This window comes from Bos indicus, chromosome 10 (genome assembly GCF_029378745.1).
Source record: "Bos indicus isolate NIAB-ARS_2022 breed Sahiwal x Tharparkar chromosome 10, NIAB-ARS_B.indTharparkar_mat_pri_1.0, whole genome shotgun sequence".
NCBI lineage: Eukaryota > Metazoa > Chordata > Mammalia > Artiodactyla > Bovidae > Bos > Bos indicus.
The window spans coordinates 22,342,116-22,370,028 of record NC_091769.1 but is presented as its reverse complement, the minus strand read 5'-3'; the positions used below and the strand labels follow the sequence as shown (position 1 = coordinate 22,370,028).

General features: G+C 44.5%; 1 long non-coding RNA gene and 2 gene segments (V, D, J or C); 2 read left to right on the top strand and 1 right to left on the bottom strand.

The window, feature by feature from the left end:
- LOC109564835 (T cell receptor delta constant-like) overlaps positions 1 to 27,913 on the top strand; it is a gene marked incomplete in the record, with an annotated part of 620,053 nt that overhangs the window by 478,057 nt on the left and 114,083 nt on the right.
- Positions 3 to 27,719, bottom strand: LOC139185216 (uncharacterized). Its single transcript, XR_011568768.1, has 2 exons — positions 25,813 to 27,719; positions 3 to 5,815 (listed from the first exon to the last, which is right to left on the bottom strand). It is a non-coding gene; the product is annotated as an uncharacterized lncRNA (long non-coding RNA).
- LOC109564213 (T cell receptor delta variable 2-like) lies at positions 14,314 to 18,492 on the top strand. The segment is given in 2 exon segments: positions 14,314 to 14,461; positions 14,604 to 18,492. Coding segments are annotated over 2 exon segments (399 nt in total).

The following is a 27,913-nucleotide window of genomic DNA, read 5'->3' as shown; positions in this document are numbered from 1 at the left end:
TACCCCAGTCCTTGGCCCTATACCCACGCCCACTTTCTCCCAGAGACTCGTCACAAACCCCACATAACCAACGAGAATGTTAGAGTTACAGAGGGTATGGCAACAGGGCAGAAGCAAATGCAGAGTGGGTGCCGTTCCTGGGACATGGCAAGCGTTATGGTAACCCAAGCTCCTATCAGACCAACATCCACTCACATACTAACTTTCCCACTTCATTGGTTTCAGAGTCTCTTTTTCCAGCCCCCAGAGCTACCTCCTGGCCACTTTTTTTAATCTACCCAGCTACCTTCCCCAAAGCACCTCAGAGTGTCAGGTTTTTCTTCCATTGTTTCCTCAGCTCTATATCTTTAGAGCTGACAGCGTGTTTGAGCATTCTTTCAGACTCATTCCCTATTCCCATCCAACCTGTGATAAAACTAAGCAAAAGATGCATTAGTTCAGAGCCCAAGAGGTAGGAGATACCCTGGAGCTTTTTTGGGGCTGGAAGACCAATCAGAAAAAGCATGGATGACACAAGCGTTTGCTGGTGGCTGTGGGAGCCACAGGCTGTTCTGGCAGCTGGGCCACCACACCCTTCTCCCAAGGAAGAGAAAGTGAGGCCTCTCCATCTTGGCATTTCGCCTCCTCTGGCAGCACAGCCCCAACCCAGAGAAGAGGGGCATCTCAGTATCTCTTGCTTGAAGTAGAGTGGGAAGCGTTCACCCTCAGGGGAGGCCTCAGCTATTTCCTCTCCCTTTGATTGGAGGATAAAGGGTTTGGTTTGCTTCCCTGTGGAAGGTAAGGCAGGGGATTTCCCTGGGGTTCTGGGAGCGCCCAGTACTGTCACCGCCCTCTGCCTTGGGCCCCTTGGCAGGTTAGAGGATGTAAGATGTATAAGATCTTAATTCTACATGGCACCCAAGTTACAGAATTTGAGCTCCTTAAAGGCATGGAAACACAGACATTCTACTCATAAGCTCTCATCTCCAAAGGAGAAAAAAAAAATGTATCTTCTCCCTCTCTCTGACTTGTTCCCCAGTTCTACTGCCAAATAAGAACCTTGAGCAAAATATTTTTCTCCCTTTTAGGGGAGGAGAGTCGGGGTGCTTTTTCTTATGTGCAGAGAAATATTGCAGAGGGGAGGGCTTCTATTCCAAGCCTGTAAAACAAATAACCTCTGGGCCCAATCCAGGTTTTTCCAGCTTTTTCCTCTCTATTGGATATTGTTGGATGGAAGTACAAAATTACCATTGTTTTGGGTTTGCTATTTTATAAATAGACAAAGGCATAGGATTAGCCTCTTATCAGCATGAACAGCTCTGTTCTGGCCTCTCCATGTTCCACCTGAGGACCACCAGACCCCCACGGTGATCCAGCAGGCAGGGGAAAAGAAAGAGGAGTTCCAGAGACAGCAATAAATTTACATTCTACCCACAGCTCTCGCTGTGGCAGCAATCTTCACTGTGAAATCAGCAGTTTCAGGAGAGCAGAAGGTAATTCAGCCCCTCCAAAACCACGTGGCCACTTCAGGGCACTGCACACATTTTCACTCTTTATGGCAGGTCTCCTTGGATGACTGTGCTCTGTTGTGAGCCTGGGAATTACAGGACAGAATCAAGGAAAGAAAGAGGGAGGGAGAGTGGGAGGAAGAAAGGGAAGAAAAAGAGAACACACAATGAAACACATCAAGAGCCCATTACCCTGTGGGTCTGGTGAGCTGCGGGCTGCGTTCCACCTCAAACACACAGAGATGTGCTGTCCGCAGCCAGCACACTCTCCTGGCTGAATTCATTCTCTCAGGAGGAGGTCAAGTAGGGTATAATTCAGATCTTGACAGTCAGGGCAGAATTAAGAGGAAGAACCAAGAATCATAGACTTCGCTCATTTTAATCGGCAGAGAAGGACCCAGAAGGACACGGACAAAAGCGCTTAACAACTGTTTACTAAACACCTACTTAGTGCCCAGCACTGCTGTAAGGGTTCAGGGCAACCGGGAGACAGCTGAAGCTGACCTCAACAGGCCCTCATGCCCTCTGATTCATAGGAGGTGGGCAGTGAGCCATCACCAGAGAGGAGAGTTATTGAGGGCCCTCTCTTGGTCCTGGAGAAAAGGATAAGACTGACAGACTGTCCCAGTCATAGGTGACATATGGCCACAGGTTTTGGCTTGTCCCTGAGGCCAACACTATAATAAGCCTTCACTGCACTATAAGGTCTATTCTTTGTTTTACTAAATGATCCTCTAACACAGTGGTTTTCAACCCTAGCTGTACATCAGAATTAACTAGGGAGTTTTCTTTATATCCTGATGCCTGGACCTCATCCCAAACCAATTAAATCTGACTCTCTGTGGGTAGCACCCAGGCTTCAGTATTTTTCAAAACTTCCCAGAGGATGCCAATGTGAGGCCAAGATGGAGAACCACTCATCAAGGTGGAGGTGATTGTGCTACTTACCTTTCCAGTTTTCCTCTGCCTCTATACTCCTCTTGTCTAAGCTGTTATATTTCCTCTTTATTTTTAGTTTGTTCTACTTTGTCCTTTCAATAGCTAATTCTACAATACCCCATTAAACCTTTTTTCATGCTTTAACTTTGCTCTCTCTCATTTAATTTGCATTGCCCGCTCCACTTACTCCATCTTCCCATTAAGCTTATTTTGTGCTGTGCTGTCTCTAGTATAGCATAGCATCGACACTTACAGGGCCCTTGACATGAGCAGAGTACTACAGGAGACACTTAACTGCTACTAGAAATTAAATCCAATGCAATCATATTTTCCATTAAATCCTGTGTGACAGTTATGGGCCCTGGTCCTGCGGAAGATGGGCATTTTGGCAAAGTCTATCTCCCTTTCTAGGAAGCAGCTCCCCGGGTACATAAATAAAAGATTCAAAATAAATATACTGCAACAAAAAATAAAAGGAACATCCACAACTAGGGGCGAAGGAAGATTAAAAGCTGTCTGAATCTAAACAGTACATGTGGCCTGCCAAAATATTGGCCTCACTCTACGAGGGAGATGCTGCCATTTGCAGCAGAAAGAAAAGGCCCCCAGATTGTCTGTAAAACTGGTGAAGCTGTTCTCTGGGGGAAGAACATCTGCTGATTCGAGCTCATTTGCTCGTTGTCCACAGGCAAGCCCAAGAGCAGGCAGGCGAGTGGCAGAGGCACTGAGGACGAGATGAGGAAGAAAGGGCGGGGAGACAGTCCCAGAAGCAGACTCTTCAGAACTCAGGGGAAGTCACGCAGCACATCTCCTGCCACTCGGGTAGGAGCCACCTTGGAGCCTCAGAACTGCAAATCTGCAGCTTCTTCTTGGGCCAGGTGAGCCCTGAAGAGCCCGAAATGTTGTTACCCTCAAGGAGCCTGGCCTGGCACTGAGCCCACCATAGAAGCCAGTGGATGTTTGCCCAATAAGTGGGTGAATGGAAAAATGACTTCCCTGATGAAATGACTCCTGGGAGAGACGATGAGAAGACGAAACTGGAAGGTGGCTCTGTTATCCCACTCAGATACTTTAGTCCCTTGATGCTCTGCTGGGGCTCCTCTCTCTTCTTTTCCTTTGATTTTGTTTTTCAGGAATCAAGTCAGATGTCTTGTTGGAGCAAGAAGAGATGTTTGTTTCTTTTAGAGAAAGCGATGTTTTGCAGTGCCAAATGACAGGGGCAGGGAAATTAATAATTTCATGATATACTGGTGTCAGAGGAACCAAGATGCTCCCTGAACTTTATATACCAATGAGGAGACTTCTGTGGCCCCAGTATCCAGAACAACTTTACTTGCAGAGGCCAGTTCTCCATGGAGATTCTTGAAACTACAGTGAGAGAGGAGGGACTTACTATTGGATGCCCTCCTCACGGTGCAACTCCTCTGGCTCTGCATGTGTGCGTGCGTGTTAGGTCACTTCAGTCAGTCAGTCAGTTCAGTCACTCAGTCGTGTCCAACTCTTTGTGACCCCATGAATCGCAGCATGCCAGGCCTCCCTGTCCATCACCAACTCCCGGAGTTCACTCAGACTCACATCCATCAAGTCAGTGATGCCATCCAGCCATCTCATCCTCTGTCGTCCCCTTCTCCTCCTGCCCCCAATCCCTCCCAGCATCAGGGTCTTTGCCAATGAGTCAACTCTTCACATGAGGTGGCCAAAGTATTGGAGTTTCAGCTTTAGCATCATTCCTTCCAAAGAAATCCCAGGGCTGATCTCCTTCAGAATGGACTGGTTGGATCTCCTTGCAGTCCAAGGGACTCTCAAGAGTCTTCTCCAGCACCACGGTTCAAAAGCATCAATTCTTTGGCGCTCAGCCTTCTTCACAGTCCAACTCTCACATCCATACATGACCACAGGAAAAACCATAGCCTGGACCAGACGGACCTTTGTTGGCAAAGTAATGTCTCTGCTTTTCAATATGCTGTCTAGGTTGGTCATAACTTTCCTTCCAAGGAGTAAGCGTCTTTTAATTTCACGGCTGCGGTCACCATCTGCAGTGATTTTGGAGCCCCCAAAAATAAAGTCTGACACTGTTTCCACTGTTTCCCCATCTATTTCCCATGAAGTGATGGGACCAGATGCCATGATCTTCATTTTCTGAATGTTGAGCTTTAAGTCAACTTTTTCACTCTCCACTTTCACTTTCATCAAGAGGCTTTTTAGTTCCTCTTCACTTTCTGCCATAAGTCACTTCAGTTGTGTCCAATTCTGTGCAGCCCTATGGACTGTAATCTGCCAGGATCTTTTGTCCGTGGGATTCTCCAGGCAAGAATACTGGAGTGAGTTGCCACACTCTCCTCCAGGGGATCTTCCCAGCCCAGGGATAAAACCTTCGCCTCTTATGTCTCCTGCATTGGCAGGTGGGTTCTTTACCACTAGGACCACCTGGGAAGCCCCTGGCTCCGCACAAGTTACAGCAAAGCCTACTCTTCCCATCTTCCACAATGATCTAAGGGTAGGTCTCCCTGTAGATCAGTCACAAGGTGTACCCATGCATATTATTTTAAGACTGAATGAGGCAGCATTATCCCCATTTTACTGTCTAGAAAACTGAAGCTTAGCAAAGTTAAGTGACTTACAAGTAAGTGGTGATGTCAGGAGCAAACCCAGATTCTCCAAGTCTAAATCCAGTGGTCTCTCCACTACAGAACAACTGCCCCTTGAGACTAGAGCAGGCTGTGGAAAACAAGGGCTCCCGAGGACCCTGCCCAGCCTGCTGTGTAGATGGTGTTTGGTCTGAGGGTCGTGTGAGCAGAGGTGGGCTTACCCAGCTGCCTGCTCACAGCAGTCTGTGCAAATTCAAAGAAATGAAGTATGAGTTTAAAGAACTCAACTTGAAGAACAGGAAAAGCAGCTCTCTGCTTGAGGTTATGGGGAAGGGAAGGCTGAAATGTGATGAGAAGGCTTGCAAAGGTCCCTACTCATTACCCTCAAGTCTTTCCTTCTTCCTTCTGTTTTCACTGAGGCCAATAAACAGATCTTTCTCCATTGCTATGTCATCTGTGTTCATTTGCTTGGGACTCCTCAGGCAGCACTCTGGTCCTGAAAATATTTAATGAAATATTGACTACCTCAGCCTCACAGCACTCTCCAGCCACTGTGCACTAATGGAAAAGCCAGAAGCACAGTTTGTGTATTAAGGTCAGTAGTGCCTTTCTTAACCTTCCTCTGTCTGGTAAGTCTGAAGGAAGCAGATTTTTTTGTAATGATATGGCTTATCTTTAGAGCCACAATCCCAAGGCCTGAGATCCTTCCTGTGGCCATGATCTTGAGAATGTTCTCTTTACTGATGTTCCTGTGTGCCCCTGGTGTGTTGTAGACAGCGACTCACTTTCAAGTCAGACATCCTGTGAACAGAAGAAATCATTTCATTTCAGTCAGCATTTTTGAGGACCAGTGTGGGTTCCACTGTTTCCATTATTTCCCCATCTATTTGCCATGAAGTAATGGGACTGATGCCATAATCTTAGTTTTCTGAATGTTCAGTTTTCAGCCAACTTTTTCATTCTCCTCTTTCACTTTCATCAAGAGGCTTTTTAGTTCTTTGCTTTCTGCAAGGCTTTCATCAAGAGGCTTTCAAGAGGCTTTTTAGTTCTTTGTTTTCTGGGTGGTGTCACCTGCATATCTGAGGATATTGATATTTGTCCCAGCAATCTTGACTCTAGCTTGTGCTTCATCCAGCCTAGCATTTCTCATGATGTACTCTGCATATAAGTTTAATAAGCAGGGTGACAATATAGCCTTGATGTATACTCATAAAACTAAGATCATGGCATCCAGTCTGATCATTTCATGGAAATAGATGGGGAAATAATGGAAACAGTGACAGACTTTATTTTGGGGTACTCCAAAATCACTGAAAATGGTAACTGCAGCCATAAAATTAAAAGATGCTTGCTCCTTGGAAGAAAAGCTATGACAAACCTAGGCAGCATATTAAAAAGCAGAGACATTACTTTGCCAACAAAGGTCCATCTAGTCAAAGCTATGGTTTTTCCAGTAGTCATGTATGAATGTGAGAGTTGGACTATAAAGAAAGCTGAGGGCAAAGAACTGATGCTTTTGAACCATGGTCTTGGAGAAGACTCTTGAGAGTCTCCTGGACTGCAAGGAGAGCAAACCAGTCAATCCGAAAAGAAGTCAGCCCTGAATATTCATTGGAAGTACTGATGCTGAAGCCGAAACTCCAATACTTTGGCCACCTGATGCAAAAAAACTGACTCACTGGAAAAGACCCTCATGCTGGGAAAGATTGAAGGCAGGGGAAGAAGGGGTCAACGGAGGAAGAGATGGTTGGATGGCATCATCGACTCAATGGACACAAGTTTGAGCAGGCTCCAGGAGTTGGTGATGGGCAGGAAGCCTGTCATGTTGCAGTCCGTGGGATCACAAAGAGTTGAACATGACTGAGTGACTGAACTGAACTGATGGGTCCCACAGGTGTTTTGGAGGGATTACATGGGAGATAAAGACCAGACTAAGCAAGAATGAGGCCACACTTATACATCGTAAAGAACTGCACATGCCTGCACGCAAAGTCCCTTCAGTCGTGTCCAACTCTTTGTGACCCTGTGAACTGTAGCCCACCAGCCTCCTCTGTCCATGGGATTCTCCAGGCAAGAATACTGGAGTGGGTTGCCATGCCCTCCTCCAGGGGATCTTCCCGACCCAGGGATCAAAACTGCGTCTCTTAGGTCTCCTGCATTGGCAGGTGAGTTCTTTACCGCTAGCGCCACCCAAAGTACTGTATACAAAGGCAAAAATGTGGGGCTGAGGGGCTGTGATCTGGTAGAAAGATGCCTCAGGAGTGTGCCTTGAAGTGGTGTTTTCATAGCACATAAGACTGAGAAAGATGGTAAGAATGGGGGGCCGATGGAGATTATGGGGAAGAATGGATAAAGCATCCCATCATAGTCTTGTCTCTCCTACTAACTGTCCAAGTCTCAGATGTCCTGGTTTTTATATAAATGTCAAAAAAGAAGGAAACTAACAAATAGCCAAGCAATGAGCAAAGTGTTCGCAAATATAATTTCATTTATTCCTCACAGATTGTGAAGAAACATAAGTTCTTCCTGAGAGCTCTCTCCTGTCACATGAATGGCCAGACATCCCCCAGGGACTGGAAAGTTGTGACCTAATTGCTGAACAGGAGACAGAAAGAATGACTGAGCACCAGAAACAGAGCCTGCTCAAAGCCTGAGGAAGGGGGCATCCAAGGGTGGGGCCATGGCACACTTTTCTACCTTCTACCTAGGCAACCTGCATAAGCTGTTTCTGCTTAAGTTCCATCCTGCTCCCGCCATGGGCCCAGGCCAAGCTGCTGTAGCAGATCCTGACTCTTCCTGACCAAGTAGTCTCCTAGCCACCCTGCCCCATTTTCTTTCTCCAGGGGATCTTCCTGACCCAGGGATCAAACCAGGGTCTCCTGCATTTTGGGCAGATTCTTTACAGTCTCAGTTCAGTTCAGTCACTCAGTCGAGTCCGACTCTTTGCAACCCCATGAATAGCAGCACGCCAGGCCTCCCTGTCCATCACCAACTCCCGGAGTTCACTCAGACTCACGTCCATCGAGTCAGTGATGCCATCCAGCCATCTCATCCTCTGTCGTCCCCTTCTCCTCCTGCCCCCAGTCCCTCCCAGCATCAGAGTCTTTGCCAATGAGTCAACTCTTCACATGAGGTGGCCAAAGTACTGGAGTTTCAGCTTTAGCATCATTCCTTCCAAAGAAATCCCAGGGCTGATCTCCTTCAGAATGGACTGGTTGGATCTCTTTGCAGTCCAAGGGACTCTCAAGAGTCTTCTCCAACACCACAGTTCAAAAGCATCAATTCCTCAGCACCCAGCTTTCTTCACAGTCCAACTCTCACATCCATACATGACCACTGGAAAAACCATAGCCTTGACTAGATGGACCTTTGTTGGCAAAGTAATGTCTCTGCTTTTCAATATGCTATCTAGGTTGGTCATAACTTTTCTTCCAAGGAGTAAGTGTCTTTTAATTTCATGGCTGCAGTCACCATCTGCAGTGATTTTGGAGCCCAGAAAAATAAAGTCTGCCACTGTTTCCACTGTTTCCCCATCTATTTCCTATGAAGTGATGGGACCGGATGCCATGATCTTCGTTTCTGAATGTTGAGCTTTAAGCCAACTTTTTCACTCTCCACTTTCACTTTCATCAAGAGGCTTTTTAGTTCCTCTTCACTTTCTGCCATAAGGGTGGTGTCATCTGCATATCTGAGGTTATTGATATTTCTCCTGGCAATCTTGATTCCAGCTTGTGCTTCTTCCAGCCCAGCATTTTTCATGATGTACTCTGCATATAAGTTGAATAAGCAGGATGACAATATACAGCCTTGACATACTTCTTTTCCTATTTGGAACCAGTCTGTTTTTCCATGTCCAGTCTGTTGTTCCATGTCCAGTTGCTTCCTGATCTGCATATAGGTTTCTCAAGAGACAAGTCAGGTGGTCTGGTATTCCCATCTCTTTCAGAATTTTCCACAGTTTATTGTGATCCATACAGTCAAAGGCTTTGGCATAGTCAATAAAGCAGAAATAGATGTTTTTCTGGAACTCTCTTGCTTTTTCCATGATCCAGTGGATGTTGGCAATTTGATCTCTCGTTCCTCTGCCTTTTCTAAAACCAGCTTGAACATCTGGAAGTTCTCGGGGTTCACGTACTGCTGAAGCCTGGCTTGGAGAATTTTGAGCATTACTTCACTAGTGTGTGAGATGAGTGCAATTGTGCGGTAGTTTAAGCATTCTTTGGCAATGCCTTTCTTTGGGACTGGAATGAAAACTGACCTTTTCCAGTCCTGTGGCCACTGCTGAGTTTTCCAAATTTGCTGGCATATTGAGTGCAGCACTTTCACAGCACCATCTTTCAGGATTTGAAATAGCTCAACTGGAATTCCATCACCTCCACTAGCTTTGTTCATAGTAATGCTTTCTAAGGCCTACTTGACTTCACATTCCAGGATGTCTGGGTCTAGGTGAGTGATCACACCACCGTGATTATCTTGGTCTTAAAGATCTTTTTTGTACAGTTTTTCCATGTATTCTTGCCACCTCTTCTTAATATCTTCTGCTTCTGTTAGGTCCATACCATTTCTGTCCTTTATCGAGCCCATCTCTGCATGGAATGTTCCCTTGGTATCTCTAATTTTCTTGAAGAGATCTCTAGTCTTTCCCATTCTGTTGTTTTCCTCTATATCTTTGCATTGATCACTGAGGAAGGCTTTCTTATCTCTTCTTGCTATTCTTTGGAACTCTGCATTCAGATGCTTATATCTTTCCTTTTCTCCTTTGCTTTTCAATTCTCTTCTTTTCACAGCTGTTTGTAAGGCCTCCCCATTTTGCTTTTTTGCATTTCTTTTCCATGGGGATGGTCTTGATCCCTGTCTCCTGTACAATGTCACGAACCTCCATCCATAGTTCATCAGGCAGTCTATCTATCAGATCTAGTCCCTTAAATCTATTTTTCACTTTCACTGCATAATCAGAAAGAATTTGATTTAGGTCTTACCTGAATGGTCTAGTTGTTTTCCCCACTTTCTTCAATTTAAGTCTGAATTTGGCAAAAAGGAGTTTATGATCTGAGCCACAGTCAGATCCCAGTCTTGTTTTTGCTGACTGTATAGAGCTTCTCCATCTTTGGCTGCAAAGAATATAATCAATCTGATTTTAGTGTTCACCATCTGGTGATGTCCATGTGTAGAGTCTTCTCTTGTGTTGTTGGAAGACGGTGTTTGCTATGACCAGTGCGTTCTCTTGGCAAAACTCTATTAGCCTTTGCCCTGCTTCATTCCATATTCCAAGGCCAACCAGGAAAGCCCCTACACTCTGCCCCAACTCCCACAAAACCTGCTCCCTCCCCACTGCTGTCTTCTACCTCTGGCTTTGATTTATTGTTCAGGCAGACTCTATCTTCATCAGGCCCAGAAGAAGGTTGTCTTTGTCCATCAGCATAAAACTCTTAAAATTACTTCTAACCTGTGGCAGACAGAAATCACAGTCATAAACATAAGCACTATCTTGGAATTGTTCAGAATGACTTCCTGAATGATTTTGGAGAATTCAACAATAATTATCTAAGAAGATAGGCTTATTTGAGTCCTGCTAACTGTTCTTTTGATGTTAATGCAACTTTAAGCCTACAGCACTTCCTCCTGCCTCAGGGCCTTTTAAAAATATGTCCTTTTCCTACAGAAAGTTCTTCCCCTTCACAGGCCCCCTGTACTTGGTATATCAAGCAGAGTCCCAGCAGGAGAGAGAGGGCACTGTCAAAGTGGTGATTAGGGAGACTCTAATGAAAAGGACATTTGTGGGCCGGTGTTAAGAATGGAATTGCATCCCTCAAGAAAAATATGTTCAAGTCCTAACCCCCAATAGCATAGAAAGTGACCTTATATGGAAATAGCATCTTTGCAATTGATGTAATTAGTTAAGATGAGGTCAGACTGGAGTAGGGTGGGCCTCTAATCCAACATGACTGATGAATTTGTAAGAAAGCCCTGTAAAGACAGAGACGCTAAGCAAACACCACAAAACAGCAAAGGCCAGCCAAGCCAAAGAACACCCAGGACTGCCAGCAAACCAGCAGCTTCTAGGAAGAAGCAAGGAAGGATCCTGCTAAAGGTTTCAGAGTGAGCATGGTCCTGTTGACACCTTGATTTCAGACTTCTAGCCCCTAGAACTGTGAGGCAATAAACCTGCTGTTTTAAGCCATCCAGTTTGTGGTACTTTGTTAAGACAGCCATAAGAGATTAATACTGCTGGGTTATGGGAAACCCAGAAAAAGATAGTGAAACATCTCGGTTTGGCAACAGAGAAACAGCTGCTGCCCTAGGCCTAAAGTATGAAGCACAAGAGCCTTTACCAAAACCTGCAGCGTCCGGTGGAGGAAAGCAGAAACTAGCAAGGCACAGCCAACAGGAAGTAGCCTGGAGTAAAAACTCACCTTTCTCCTTCTCTCCAATCTCCTGATGGTGCCTCCCATTGGCCAAAATGAACAAGATGTCAGCGAGCAAGGGACCCAGGTGGATGTTTCCATTGAGGTCAGCCTCCTGGAGCAGTGGTCCCCAAACGTTTTTGCACCAGGGTCCGGTTTTGTGGAAGACGATTTTTCCATGGACCCGGAGGTGGGGCATGGTGTCAGGATGATTCAAGCACATTCTATCTATTGTGCCCTTTATTTCTAATCTAAAGCTGCAGCTGATCTGACAGGAGGTACTGGTCTGCAGCCTGGAGGTTGGGGGCCCCTGTCCTAGGGGAGGAAATAGAGTGATCTGGAGGGACAAACAGACACTATCCAGCACTCCTGGGTAACTTCTGCTTTTGAGTCTCAACTGCAAAGTCACTTCTTCAAGAAAGCCTTCCCTGACCTCCGGACCAGATCCTGGCCCCTGTAACATGCTCTCAAAACCCTGCATCTGCAAGGTCCTTGTCAGTCTGCAGCACTGGAGAAATTCGTTATGCAAATCAGTAAGCAGTGACTGGGGCTCATGCTAGAAACTAAACTCCGTGAGGGAAGAGACCATATCTGTCGTTCATTACTGAATCCTCAAGGTCTGGCTCATAGTAACAATGACTAGATTTATAGGATGTGCCAAGAGCCAAGCAACCTGATATAAAAAGATCAGGTATGTAAGCCCAGAAAGTTGCCCTTTGCAACAAACTAGAGAACACGTACACATCCTATGGGTACAGATATTGCCGTTTGTAGTGTCAGAAATCGTGCCCACCTTCAGTACTTGCTCATGGTCCTCTAGAAATGCTGGGTGAGATGGGCTGTTGGATAAATGAGATGACAAGAGGAAGAAGAGCAACTGCCATGAGGTCAAGCAAATTTGAGCTTGCTTCCACCTGAATGCTCAGGGCAATCTGGTCCCAGTTACACTGGGGAAAACAAGAAACCTCAGGTGGGTCTCTGCTCCACTTGCACCCATCCTCAGATATTGGACACCTTTTTGTAGACCAAGTGATCCTCTTCCCAGATTCAGCTGCACTTTCTAGTTTCCATTACTAATTTGCCTGTTTAATTTCAATATCTCATAGATTCAGTTCAGTTCAGTTGAGTTCAGTCGCTCAGTCGTGTCTGACTCTCTGCAACCCCATGAATCGCAGCATGCCAGGCCTCCCTGTCCATCACCAACTCCCGGAGTTCACTCAGACTCACGTCCATTGAGTCAGTGATGCCATCCAGCCATCTCATCCTCTGTCGTCCCTTTCTCCTCCTGCCCCCAATCCCTCCCAGCATCAGAGTCTTTTCCAATGAGTCAACTCTTCAAATGAGGTGGCCAAACTATTGGAGTTTCAGCTTTAGCATCATTCCTTCCAAAGAAATCCCAGGGCTGATCTCCTTCAGAATGGACTGGTTGGATCTCCTTGCAGTCCAAGGGACTCTCAAGGCTCTTCTGCAACACCACAGTTCAAAAGCATCAATTCTTCGGCGCTCAGCTTTCTTCACAGTCCAATTTTCACATCCATACATGACCACTGGAAAAACCATAGCCTTGACTAGATGGACCTTTGTTGGCAAAGTAATGTCTCTGCTTTTGAATATGCTATCTAGGTTGGTCATGACTTTTCTTCCAAGGAGTAAGCGTTTTTTAATTTCACGGCTGCAGTCACCATCTGCTGTGATTTTGGAGCCCCCAAAAAATGAAGTCTGACACTGTTTCCACTGTTTCCCCATCTATTTCCCATGAAGTGATGGGACCAGATGCCATGATCTTCGTTTTCTGAATGTTGAGCTTTAAACCAACTTTTTCACTCTCCACTTTCACTTTCATCAAGAGGCTTTTTAGTTCTTCTTCACTTTCTGCCATAAGGGTGGTGTCATCTGCATATCTGAGGTTATTGATATTTCTCCCGGCAATCTTGATTCCAGCTTGTGTTTCTTCCAGTCCAGTGTTTCTCATGATGTACTCTGTATATAAGTTAAATAAGCAGGGTGACAATATACAGCCTTGATGTGCTCCTTTTCCTATTTGGAACTAGTCTGTTGTTCCATGTCCAGTTCTAACTGTTGCTTCCTGACCTGCATATAGGTTTCTCAAGAGACAAGTCAGGTGGTCTGGTATTCCCATCTCTTTCAGAATTTTCCACAGTTTACTGTGATCCACACAGTCAAAGGCTTTGGCATAGTCAATAAAGCAGAAATAGATGTTTTTCTGGAACTCTCTTGCTTTTTCCATGATCCAGCGGATGTTAGCAATTTGGTCTCTTGTTCCTCTGCCTTTTCTAAAACCAGCTTGAACATCTGGAAGTTCACGGTTCACGTATTGCGGAAGCCTGGCTTGGAGAATTTTGAGCATTACTTTACTAGCGTGTGAGATGAGTGCAATTGTGCGGTAGTTAGAGCATTAACCTTGAAACCCAAAGTGCAGGTCCCAAGCATTCAAATACACCTCTCTTCTGAAGTACATCTAAATTTAGCTGTCATAAACAGGGAGGTAGTGGTGGTTTCTAAGTTTTTTACATTGGATTGCTCTTTTATACTTGGGTGAGTCACCCTTATCCAACTTTGCCTGGAGGGAGTTGGCAGTAAACACAACAATCATTACAACACCCACAGTCCTTGTGAACACACTATCAACCTCCTTATTTGATAATTCTTATGATTATGACTGTACATGTCAATAATTCTTATTGCTCCTAACTCTTAGCAGCACCACAGAGCACACAACATACACCTCTAACATGAAAATGGAGTGACAACGTCAAACTTAATTTCTAGGGTGGGTAGCGTTGAAGGGCATTGTCATCTCATTAACAGGCAGCAGGCTCCACATGCTTTCTGTGATTGGCAAAATCTCTCTTACGTAACAGAACAGCTGCCAGGGGCTGGTTTCCTCAGGCAGAAACGTGTCACAGAGAAGGTGTTGACTCAGAGGAGGGACCAGGCAAGGACGAGTCAGGAGGCAGAGCTGTCCCCAAGCGAGACATGCAGAGGGTCTGCTCTTTCATCCACCTCACCCTCTTCTGGGCAGGTAAGGCAGATCCTGGAAACTTAACTGAGCAAGACTCAGTGAGGCATCAAGGCTGCCAGGGCCAGGCCCTCGAACATATCACCCCTTACTCAATGATCTTAGCCCCAGTCTTCACTGAGCCTATCTTGTGTCTTTTCTCTAGGAGTCATGTCAGCTGTCGTGTTGGTGCCTCAAGACCAAGAAAAGACTGTGGTTGTGGGGAAATCTGCCACCCTCAGCTGCTCCATGAAAGGAGCAACTTTCATCAGTAAATACTATATTTTCTGGTACAGGAAGACCCCGGGTAACACAATGACTTTCATATACCAAGAATGGGGTTTATATGGCCCCGGGTTTAAGGACAACTTCCGAGGTAAAATTGTTAATTTAACCAACCAGGCTGTGCTGGAGGTCCTGAAGGCATCAGAGAGAGATGAAGGATTTTACTACTGTGCCACTGATTACCACCCTGCTGCAGGCTCACTTCTAAGCAACTCAAAAAACACAGAAATCTAAGTGGAACAGCATCTTCAACAAGATCATGACTTTCTCTCGAAGAAATAGATTAATAAACGGAGGCCAGAGAAGGCTGACATCCATGCCTTTCCTTCAGGTTCAGTGGCTCATATCCTGCCCACGAGCTCCCGTGGTGCTCAGATAGGCAATCCCTAGTAGGGTGTGGAGGAGGAAATGGCAACCCACTCCAGTGTTCTTGCCTGGAGAATCCCAGGGACGGGGGAGCCTGATGGGCTGCCATCTTTGGGGTCACACAGAGTCAGACACGACTGAAGCGACTTAGCAGCAGCAGCAGCAGCAGTGATAAAGAACCTGCCTGCCAATGCAGGAAACATAAGTGACACGGGTTCGATCCCTGGGTCAGGACGATCCCCTGTAGGAGAACTTGGCAATCCACTCCAGTGTTCTTGCCTGGAGCATCCCATGGACAGAGGAGCCTGGCAGGCTGCAGTCCTTGGGATCGCAAAGAGTAGGACACAACTGAGTGACTGAGCACACACACACACACACACATATACATACATATACACACACACACACACATATATTATACATGTACATATATAGAGATGACATTTGGAAGCTAGTTATGTAGATATTGTCAAAGTTTGGGAGCGATGGTTTTATAAGACCTGCAAGATGTATTTCTATCAAGAGAACCAGTGGGTCCTTCTGAAAGAGACTGGAAGAATGTGTTTGATGAGAAGGAGGAAAGAAAATATGTGTACAAATTTGTATAGCTGTGTGTTCTCTGTGATAATGATTAATATCTATTCTGTGCTTACTGTACTGTTCCGAACACTTTACATGAGTTACGTGAGTTAATTCTCTCAACAATCCTATGATGCATTTTCTATTATTATCCCCGTTTCACCAATGAGGACACTAAGGCACAGAATAGCTAAAACACTTGCTCAGGATACTCCTGCCAGTAAGGAAGGGTGACAATTTCAGGCTCTGGAGCTGGAGGACACAGTACGTGATTCAGGACGTTGGGAGGAGGTAGTCCATGGAGGATGCCGCCCCCAGGATGTGTCAGAAATAAGGAACAACAGGGCTGTGCCCTTGCCACCAGACCCGTTCCAACCAACGCTTCGTGACCCTCTGTCAAGAAACTAGGACAACGCAGCAGGGGTCCCAGATGACTTCTCAATGTTTTCTAACTCTGAGGTTTTGTGATCCTGACACAAGCTTCAGTGTCTTCTAAAATCATCTGTACCTCTTCATCTTTGAAACCTAGTAAGAAAAGTCACATTTTCAGAAATTATGAGTTCCATCTTCACAGTGTTATAAAAAACAAATAAGAAGAAGTAAATTGCATTGAACGTTAGTAGTTATTCCCTAAATTTACTTAACATAAGAAAAAAGGCTTCCCTGGTGACCCAGACAGCACAGACTCTGCCTGCAATGTGGGAGACCTGTATTCGATCCCTGAGTCAGGAAGATCCCTTGGAGAAGGGAATCACACACTCTTGTATTCTTGCCTGGAGAATTCCATGGACAGAGGAGCCTGACGGGATATAGTTCATGGGGTCACAAAGAGTTGGACACGACTGAGCGACTAACATAAGAAAGCCCCAACGATAAAGTGGAATAACTGAGAAGAAATAAACTAAATGATGGAGTGCCAAGATGCAACCACTTTCAAGTGTGAACTCACTTAATCCTTATAACAGCCCCACAGGTCTTTATTGTCAGCTTTGTGTCACAGATGGAGATACTGATCCTCAGAGAGCCTGGGTAGCTTACCTAAGTTTCCTGAAGCAGAGCAGGGATCTGGGTCCGAGTAAAGGCAAGTGGCCCAGGCACTAGGCTAGGAGCCACGGGATACACTAAAGAAATCCATCACCTATAATACAGTCTGAATTAGAGAACAACTGGGAACAAGTGTGTGAAGTCTAGTCATCGGTGTGATGCAGAGGTTGTCCTTGACTCCTTGGCCAGTTCTGGGGAGAGGGCATGGAAGTGGGCTCCTTCTCCTTCCTCCTCCTGACTCCTTCCTCCTCCACTTTTCCCTCCCTTGCTTGAAAACACCAGTTGCAATTTCAGCTTCCACGTTGTTCTCACAAAATGCCTCACTCCCGTGACTGAGAGGACAACTGCTACCCAGCCCCCTCCCACTTTCACTCCTGAGCCCACCCCTAGGTCAACAGCTTGTTTCCCAGGCCACAGCATGGAAAACAGACCCACATTTTCCTCCTTTCTGATGCCTAGCAGCGGCAGTGTCTTATAGAATTCCCTGAGAGTCAAATTCCCTGAGAACTGAGCGCTGAAGAATTGATGCTTTTGAACTGTGGTCTTGGAAAAGACTCTTGAGAGTCCTTTGAAGTACAAGGAGATCAAGCCAGTCAATCCTAAATGAAATCAGTCCTGAATATTCATTGGAAGGACTGATGCTGAAGCTGAAACTCCAATACTTTGGCCACCTGATGAGAAGAACTGACTCACTGGAAAATACCCTGATGCTGGGAAAGATTGAAGGCAGGAGAAGGGGACGACAGAGGATGAGATGGTTGGATGCCATAACCAACTCTATGGACATGAGTTTGAGCAAGCTCCGGTAGTTGGTGATGGACAGGGAGGCCTGGCATGCTGCAGTCCATGGGATCACAAAGAGTCAGACACAACTGAGCGGCTGAACTAAACTGAGAGTCTCTCTGGTGCTGATGCGTTCACGGCCTTCTCCTTGCCTTCAAAGAGACTGTCTGGTATGGCAGCTACAGGAGTCTGGGGCCGATGTGATGAGAGCTAGAGAAATTCTGTGGGTCCCTGGCAGATCGATAGACTTGTTAACTTTACCATCCATGTACATCTGCACCCTGAGACAGAGTGTCTGAGTTCATCTCTTCCATTTTCACTGACTTATTGTCACTTACATAGCAGTAGCAAAAGGGCTCAAGATCTATCATCCACAACTCCCTGCATTCAAAATGAGCAAACTGACACCAGAAAGTGCTGCAGTGAATTAAGGTGAGGGAGCCACCGTGCAAAGAAGAGAACTGAGTTCAAACCAAACTTCACTTTAGGTAGGGTCTTAGCCCCCTGCAGCACCTCAGACAGAAAGTGCTGACTAATAAACTCTCCATATCAACAAGGTGAAAGAAACTGGAATTGAGGCTGCTTTCCTACTTCTCAATTCAACATCTTGCCTCCAAGTATAAATTGAAATCATGGGGTAATAACATCTCTAATATTTTGGGGTCAGAGTGCTTTATTCTTCCTCTAGCAAATACCGTCTCTCCTCTCTGCCTAATTTTTCTCCGTAGTATTTATTACTATTTGATGTGCTGTATATTTTACTTGCTTATTTATTTGTTGTTTAGCTCTCCACTGGAACACAGGGATTTTGCCTGTTTTGCTCACTGTGTCTAGCACTTGGAATAAATCTGGCACGAAATGGGCATGCAGTACATGTGTTGAATGAATGAGTGAGTGAAATATGCAATGAATGAGCAGCATGTATCCTGCACTGCTGCATGTTGGGAATGCAATAGTGCACAAGACTGGTGATAACTTTGCCCTCAGAAATGCTTTATCCAACCCTCATCTATCTGCTAACAAGATTTTCTAAAGAGTAGATAATAGAGCACTCTAGAACACCAAATAACTGACTCTTGGAGAGCAGACATCAATGCTCCTACATTCCTTGGACATCCCACCATGATCTGAATCAAATGGGAGGGTGAGGACAGGGAATGGCAGGCTTTCTCCTTTCACCATGTTTTCTCTCTTTTTAGTCCTAAGGCCCCAAGCCCCAAGTCTTGAACTGCTGGGGAGAAGCTTGAACATTTCTACATTATTTCCCAGAGGAATTTTGCAGACTTTCTCTCTAAACAGACTGCTGGAGCATGCCACCTCTGAACCAAAAGACACTGGAAAGAACAACTCCTAACTCCCTCTCCCCCTACCACCACCACCATCAAATGATTTTGGAATTCTTCAGGAATGCAGAATCCCTCAGGGTCTGTGTTTTTTGCAACTCACACATGCACAGATGCATACACTATGAGTGGTAACAGTGCACGACTGTGTAGATCAGACACTGGAGAAACTCTCTGAAGGCAGGTAGCCTGGATGCTTGAGGCCCCCAGGCGCAGCTGGCCTGGAGCAGTGCTCCACCCAGCATGCAGGCTCCATAGGAAGAGGACCTGCTAAAGGAAGTCAAGCCACCATGCGAGAGCTCCTATTCATTTCAATAGGGCAGGCTCTCCAACTCTGTGTTTAAATAAGAAATCTAGAGACTTCCCCAGTAGCCCAGTGTTTAAGAACACACCTTGCAGTGCAGAGGACGCAGTTTCGATCCCTGATCAGAGAACTAAGATCCCACATGGGCAACTAAACCCAAGTGCCACAACTAGAGAGCCTGTGCACCACAAACCCGGTGCAGCCAAATAAATAAATCAAAAAAAAAAAAAAAAACTAGTAGCTGTAAGCTTTCCATTGCCTGCATACATGTGAGAGAATAGGGAAGCTTTAATGATCATTTTCTGGCTTAAGGACAAAGCCCCAGGAGAATTTATGACTTTCAGAAAAAGAACTGTCAGTATAAATACATTACTAGGACAACAAATTATTAAGAAAGGAAACCAGTCCAAAGTGTAGACTTTTGGAGATTAAAGCTATTTTCATAAAATATAACATTATTTATTCAACAAATATTTATTAAGTAGCTACTATATGCTAGGTACTTTTCTAGACACACTGGGAATACAGAAGGTTGGGAGTTTATTTTAGTGAAAATAAATACAAAATAAGTAAAATATGTGTTAAATTGTGATGATTACCATGGAGAAGACTTGCAGGGAGGTAGAGAGAGTAGGAAATCAGGGGTCTGATGGAGGCAAATTTTTTAAATCAGCTGATCAAGAAAGGCTACAAGAAGAAGCTTACATTTCAGCAAAGGTCTGGGATGAGCAGTAAGATATATTTAGAGTCTGGGTGTTTTCCAGAATTTTCTGTTAGAAATAACATTTTAACGGCCAGTTTTATGATGCATAATAGTACCAGTTTTTCTGTAACTTGGAGGAACAGGCAACAGTTTTTTGGTTTTGTTTGTTTGTTTGTTTTTTCTTCTCTTGCTGTAAGCTCTGTCACCAAGCATTCAGACTTCCATTTTTAAAAACCAATGTGCTGTATTTCCATGAATTAGTACCAGTGGGGAGGAAGCTGTGCTGAAAGGTCAAAACATAGAATACGAAAAGCAAGATGATAGAATTGCATTATTAACAAATGGAATCTGGAGCAGGTAATATTTTTCCCCCTCCTTAGGTGACCTAAGAAATGGAGAAATTGACTTTCTCTACAGCCCACAGCCAGCTGGTAGAAAAGTCAAAAGACAGCAGGGCTTCCAACCCCTGATCATGAACGCCTCCCACCACTCCCTTACCTGGTTGTCACAGGAAAGCACCCTATCACCACTGTATTTTCAGCCCACATCCCTGCTATGCTATTCTCCACTCTGGTCAGCTGGAAAATCTCCTCCTAGCCAAGTTGATCTGGAAGAATAAGATGTCTCATGGGTGTTGTGGGAGTCCAGAGCCTCAAAGAACTCCAGAAGGTCCACTACACTTCCACTCTCGCTTTCTACCCCTTTCTAAAGAGACTCCATGAAATCTCAAACGCTGTCCTAGGCATTTTGCATTCCTTGGGGAGCTTAGTGCCATTCCAAGTTCATAACATGTATTCAGTATAAATATGAAAGGCTGGTCTCCCGCTCTATCTTCTCAGCCTAAGTAAACCCCACTCATCAGGGACCCTTCTCCTCACTTCCTGATCTTTGTCCCCACAGCAGTGCCTCTGATCCTGTCTACTGAGGAGTGGGTGGATCAATGGCCTGAGCCCGCCTTCCATTCAGAGACAAAAATTTCCCCTTCTTTCTTTTTCAAAACAAACACAAGTCCACCATATGACAATGCTGTTAAGAAAAAGAAAGCTAATGAGGTGCTATAAGATTATAAGAATGGCAGTGTTATTATACTCAGCACTGATCAGGTCTTCCCACAGGTCACTGGCCTGACAGGTTTCTGAATTAGCCTGACTGCTGGGAGAAATATCAATAACCTCAGATATGCAGATGATACCACCCTTATGGCAGAAAGTGAAGAAGAACTAAAAAGCCTCTTGATGAAAGTGAAAGTGGAGAGTGAAAAAGTTGGCTTAAAGCTCAACATTCAGAAAACGAAGATCATGGCATCCGGTCCCATCACTTCATGGGAAATAGATGGGGAAACAGTGCAAACAGTGGCAGACTTTATTTTTCTGGGCTCCAAAATCACTGCAGATGTTGACTGCAGCCATGAAATTAAAAGACGCTTACTCCTTGGAAGAAAAGTCATGACCAACCTAGATAGCATATTGAAAAGCAGAGACATTACTTTGCCAACAAAGGTCCATCTAGTCAAGGCTATGGTTTTTCCAGTGGTCATGTATGGATGTGAGAATTGGACTGTGAAGAAAGCTGAGTACTGAAGAATTGATGCTTTTGAACTGTGGTGTTGGAGAAGACTCTTGAGAGTCCCTTGGACTGCAAGGAGATCCAACCAGTCCATTCTGAAGGAGATCAGCCTTGGGATTTCTTTGGAAGGAATGATGCTAAGGCTGAAACTCCAATACTTTGGCTACCTCATGTGAAGAGTTGACTCATTGGAAAAGACCCTGATGCTGGGAGGGATTGGGGGCAGGAGGAGAAGGGGATGGCAGAGGATGAGATGGCTGGATGGCATCACTGACTCAATGGACGTGAGTCTGAGTGAACTCCGGGAATTGGTGATGGACAGGGAGGCCTGGCATGCTGCGATTCATGGGGTCACAAAGAGTCGGACACGACTGAGCAACTGAACTGAACTGAAGTCTTGGAGAAATTAAACAGCATTGAATTGAAGCCTTTGAAGAGTTATTACACAATGGAAAAGAAACCCACCAGAGTGGAATGTGTGTTCAAAATCTACTTTTGCCCTGTGAGAACCTACACCCATCCCCAGGCTCATGCACAAGGCAAGGAAGCCGGAACGGAGACAACCTGAGGTCCCTTCCCCTTCTCACCCTCTATGCTGCTGTGATCAGTCTTCCTATGAGCCAAGAAAAAGAGAAAACATTTGGAAATTTCAGCAAAAAGAAGTTAAAAGTGAAAAATCTCCTTAAAATGAAAATCATCAATAGTTGTAAAGAGGTACCAATAACAATATTCATTGATGGCCTACAGTCAAGGAGTACTTTTCTATGTGTAAGTAGGGGAAAACATGGAAGCAAGGCCAGAGTAAGGCATTGCCCAACATCAACTGGTGAGTGGCTGAGCTTGGACGCAAGCCCAAGTAGCTGCCTCCAAAGATATTGTGCCATGCAACCCAAGAGGCTCCATTTTCTGGAGCTTATTAAACCTTTTAAATCATGTCTGTGGGCAAAAGCGTGGGTCCAATCCCTTCCCAAAGTCGTTTCTGACTGTATTAGGCTCTATTCTATAAAAGGAAGCTGTGCAAGGAGGGAAGAACTATTTCCTTTGGGTTCCCCATGATACTATCCTTACATTCTGCAACCAAGAAGACTGATAGCCTCAGTGGTATGTTTGAAAGCACTTTTCCACCCTCAGTTTCCAGCGTGTGGTATCTATCTGGACTGACCCTCTTTGTGATATTCCGCCATGATAATGCATGAATCATCCTTTTGCAGAGAGTATCACGTCTGTCTCTCACAATTCTTATCAGGGTTCCCTCTTTTCCAGAGGTCCAGTCACTGAATCATCTGCGGGGACCATAAGAAGCGCTGGGGACTCCCTAAGGATCATCCGCAATGCCTCTGGATTGAACTTCCCAGTAGGTCACTCACAGCAGTTCACTCTTCTGGGTGAACTACTACCATCAAGTTCTAGAAAGACTGCATGAATTTTCTTTCTAAAATTAGTCCCTCCGGACTAAGGTTAAGCATTTCAAATTTTCCATGGAGGGAAGATTTATTCTCACTAGGAATAACATCAACAATCATTTATATATACAAATGAAAAAAACTGAAACCAGAGGCTGAGTATTATTGGGCTTTCACCACTACGAACCACAGAGAAACTGAAGGGGGTTGAAATCTCTCTAGTAAGCAGAATAAAAGGAGAATCTGCATCTAAGATCAGTGATCTTTCTCCAGCTAGATCTCACTGTCCCAGACCTACACCTCCATCTTAATCATACTTGGTCCTCTGTTATTTCATTTGAAATGGTTTCTTTGCTTTGCTATTTTGAACTTTCCCAATCTTTTCATCTTCCAACTTACTGCATCCAGAGGTGGCTGGGCCAAAGTGTGAGAAGAGATGTGTTGGTACCCTAAGGAACCAGCCCTGAATGACCCTTTCAGAAGTCCTGTTGGCCAGAGGGCTGTTCTGAATGGTGACAGGTGGCCAGAAAGTTAAACTCATATCTGCCTCTCACGTGAAGCTGACCATGCGGCATGGCTGTTTTTATTAGCCCTTGACTTCTAGAACATTGGAGGAAAGAGACAGAAAGAGCAAAACATATAATTATACCAAAGGGAAAGAAAGATGAGAGTGGGATTTTCTGAGTTTCAGATAAACACATTCTATAATCCTTCCCACATTTCAGATCTGTGAAAACATCCTTATCGTGTTAACAGAAAGTTTCCTGGCACAGTTTAAGTAGGCGTATTTTCCTCTCTTAAATAGGTGTCAATATAGTGCAGATAACAAAAGTGATTATACAAGAATAAATATGCTCATCGTTCACAAAAATATTAAAATGTGTTGAACTTAAAAGCAATCACCTGAAAATGGTCCCTCACGTTGCTAAGGTCTTTTTACCTATCTTGATATGACCAAGTTTAAATATTTGGTCTAAAAAATTTAGTCTATAAGCTGCATATGTGTTTTTATACATGAGTTCTTTGAATTGTAAAAAGAGCATGGATGGTGGAATCAGACAAAAGTAAGGAAGAATCATAGCTCCTCATTTACTGTGGGACCTTGAACAAGGTTGCCCAACTTCTTAAACCTCTGTTTCCTCAAAGATAAAACAGAGATAATAATACCTATTTCACAGAGTTATTACAAAGATTAAATAAAATAATTGCTAGAAGTCACCTGGCACTCCTGGGTGATTAGCACATCAAATGTGCTCAATTATGCTAATATTCTATACCCTTGACTCCTATTCTCTCTTTTTTTTTAATGTGGACCATTTTTAAAGTTTTTGTTGAATTTGTGACAATATTGCTTCTGTTTTATGTTTTGGTTTTTTGGTCACAAGGCATGTGGGATCTTACCTCCCCCACCCGGGATTGAATCCACATCCCCTGCGTTGAAGGGCAAGGTCTTAACCACTGAACCACCAGGGAAGTCCCAACACTCAGCTCTTAGTGGTCTGAAGGAGGGTGGTTTTTACTCAGAAGAGAGAATAAAGATCTAAAATGGGAAGAAACGTTGATAATAATCAGTAAGACTTTTTCAAACCAAAAAGTGCAAAGGTGCTGCCAGCATGTTTTTCATAAAAATATCTCATCGGGAATGTTCTTTCCACACAACTTCTCCACATTCTTGCATTGATGAACACTGTCATCATTGATGATAGTGAATGTCTCAAAGATGAGTCCAGTACTGGAAGGTCTAGGTCCCCAGTAACATACTGTGTCTTCATTGCCCTCTGTCTGAACCAGATGAAGGTGGCCCAGGCCAGTCCCAGATTTAGCAAAAGTGACAAGGAGAATGAATTTTTGATGTCAAACTCTTCCAATAGACATGGTTCACATGTCTAGGAAAATAGCTGGACCAGGGAATCTCAACTTTCAGAAAGCTCAGCCTTCGAGCTTTGAGGATATTTCCTGCAGGGCCTTCCCAGTCTTAGGATATTTGATTGACGTACCTTATTAGGAATGCAGAGATCTTTCTTCATCCTTATAAAAGAACCTGTTACGTTTAGTTACTAACCTGTGAGGGGTGACATTTGTCCATCCTCATGTTACTCATGCCTTCTTCCTAGACTTAGTTCACCATAGCACTTGGCCAAGAAACTCAAGTTCCCTAAATAAATCCCATAGGTAAATCCCAAAGGTAAATCCTCATTTCAGTACTTTGGCTTTGTCCATTTAAAAAAAAAAAAAAAAACTAGAGAGCTTATGCAGGCGAATTAGGAAGAAAAGTCAGGGAATCAGAGCTACTGTTTTGCCAGAAATGCTTGTTCTGTTGGTAGAAGACAGTGAAGGGTATTATCTGTGCCAAATCCCTTGAGGGAAAGAAGCTGAGATCTGAGGAAACTTCCACCTGCTAAGAGGAACTGGCAGCCTGTTGACAAAAGTATGGGAGAGGGGGAGTCAGAACTTCACTTCTTATTCTGTGACTTGACATAAGTCACTCAAACTCTTTGAGCCTCAGATTGTCATCTGTACAATAGGTTATATTAGCTGATCGCTACGCTTCCTTAGGGTTTCCCTGGTGGCTCAGAGGTAAAGAATCCACCTGCCAGTGCAGGAGACTCGAGTTCGATCCCTAGGTTGGGAAGATTCCCCGGAGTAAAAATAGCTACCCACTCCAGTATTCTTGCCTGGAGAATTCCATGGACAAAGGAGCCTGGCAGGCTGCAGTACAAAGGGTCACAAAGAGTCAGACACGACTTCGCGACCAAACAACAACATGCCTGCTTCAGCACTAACAAGCTGTGGGTCTCAGTCCAACAAGAAAGAGAAGGAAGCAGCTGTGGGACAAAGGGAATCACATTTCATAGATTCCCAAGATTGTGATGCCCAGATTCCTGCCTGGCTGATTCCTTTATGTGATTCGATAAGGATAAAATCAGAAAAAGAACTAAACAAAATACACTCATGGTTAATCAAAGGGGATTGAAAGTCAGTGCTAACCTCAGACCTACCTTACTTTGCCTCCAGCTCACCTCCCTTGGGACACTCCTCCTCCTCTTTAATGCCTCATCGGGATTTTTCAAAAACTGTGATCACTCAAGGTTGAAGCTTTTAATCTCCCATGTATAAAAGGATATGCAAATGGAGTTCAGTTTCCTGTTGGGTCTCTGCCAAGGTCTTAGCCTGGCAGTTCTGGGAAAAGAGCCAAAGACCTCATATTTCTTGGCCGTTAACATTCTCCCATCTGTGCTCAAGTCAGCAGCCTGGGCTTTGGGCTGTGGCTTCTCTGTAGTCTTACACTCCCCTAGGTTTTAAAAATGGTTAAAGAATGGCTAAGAATGGTTCTGCAAAAAAATAACTTGGCCCTCAAGAAACCAGACAGAGAATTATCTGGTTATATTGGGAGCCAGTAAGAAAAAGACCGAAAGTCTATATTCCTAAATTATAGCCTCAGAATCCAATCTTTATAAACTACTTCAGGTACTGATATTAATTAGACTTAGGTAATGCTTGTAAATTAGTCATCTGTGTCAGTACAGGGTGTCTGACATCATACGTACACAAGGTGAGAAAAGTAATATCTTCAGGTGTAATAACAGCCCTGAACAGCATTTGAAAACAAAAGACCTGAAGAACGCAAGACATTTCAATGTGTTTCTGAGCCAGAAGCCCTGCTAAACAGCAGAATCAGGGATCAGACCAGTCGTCCCCTGTGTCTCCCTATTGAACTCACACAAAAGAGCAGCTGCCACTTTTATTCCACATGAGGCATCCAGATCCAAGTTCACTGAAATGTTGTTATCAACTTTCTGATGGAAAATAGCAAGTTCCAAACTATATAAAATCTGACCATTCGATAAGCACGGAATTTCCTCTTTTTCTATAAATATTCTGGCTTATTTTTATTTTCTAGTATTTCTTTTCTGAAGCCAACAGCCAAAAGGCTGTCCTGTGCTTTTGTATTTCCATTATAAGGTCAACATACAAGTGAAATTATTAATTTTTGTCACACACCTCTATGGAGGGACTTCCTCTTCCATTCTTCTGTTATCCCGGGCACCTTCCAGGAGCAAGGAGCTCAAGCTTGGAAATCTCTGGACAAATAGTCACCATAAACATCCCCTCCATGTCATTTGTTCATGGTCAATTTCTCGCAGTGTCTTCTGTGGCATTTACTTCTCAATATCTTTCCCTAATATTGACCATTGGGCTTCCACTTGATAAATTCAAACTTTCCTCTTTGAAATCCTCCCAGTCTCCTTCATCCTGAGCTTTACACCTTCCAGCAATGATGGTTCCCAGATCGTTTACATCTCAACAGGGAAGCGATGCAACATGGTCCCTTCCTACTCTGGTTTTTTGCATCTCAATCCTACCCCTACCCCTCCAAGTCTAGACAGCACCACCTTGTGCCACTGATGGGCATTTTCTCAGAGATCTGTTTCCAGAGCAGCATTTTGCATGTTCTGAAGGGAGAAGACGTGTAAAGCATATCTTTTGGGGATCAAGCTTGAATTCCACTGATACTGTGACTATTAAAGAAATAGTCTGATTCAGAAAGATTGGAAGTTTCTACCTAAATCCAGGTCCACCTACTTCATCACTGTAATTTGCTATTGGAAGAAGGATGTGAAGTGAGTGAAAGTCGCTCAGTCATGTCTGACTCTTTGGGATCCCATGGACTGTCCATGGAATTCTCTAGGCCAGAACACTGGAGTGGGTAGCCTTTCTCTTCTCCAGGGGATCTTCCCAACCCAGGGATAGAACCCAGGTCTCCCGCATTGCAGGTGGATTCTTTACCAGCTGAGCCACAAGGGAAGCCCAAGGAAGCCCAGGGGAAGCCAAACAGGAAGCACAAGGGAAGAAGGTTGGGCTCTACACATACCACTGTTTTAAAGTTGCAGTGCTGAATCTTAAATTCTACCTGAGGTTTGGGTTACGAAGCTCCAGGACAAAGGTTGGGATGCACCAGTTCTGTGGACTATGATGGGAGCTGTCCAGATTATACACCTTCAATGGAAGAAAGAAAGAAGAGTTGTCACCTTCAAAACTCCAACTCTCTGCTCTACTTGTGTTCTCTGATACCACACCTCATTCTACCATGTATTTATG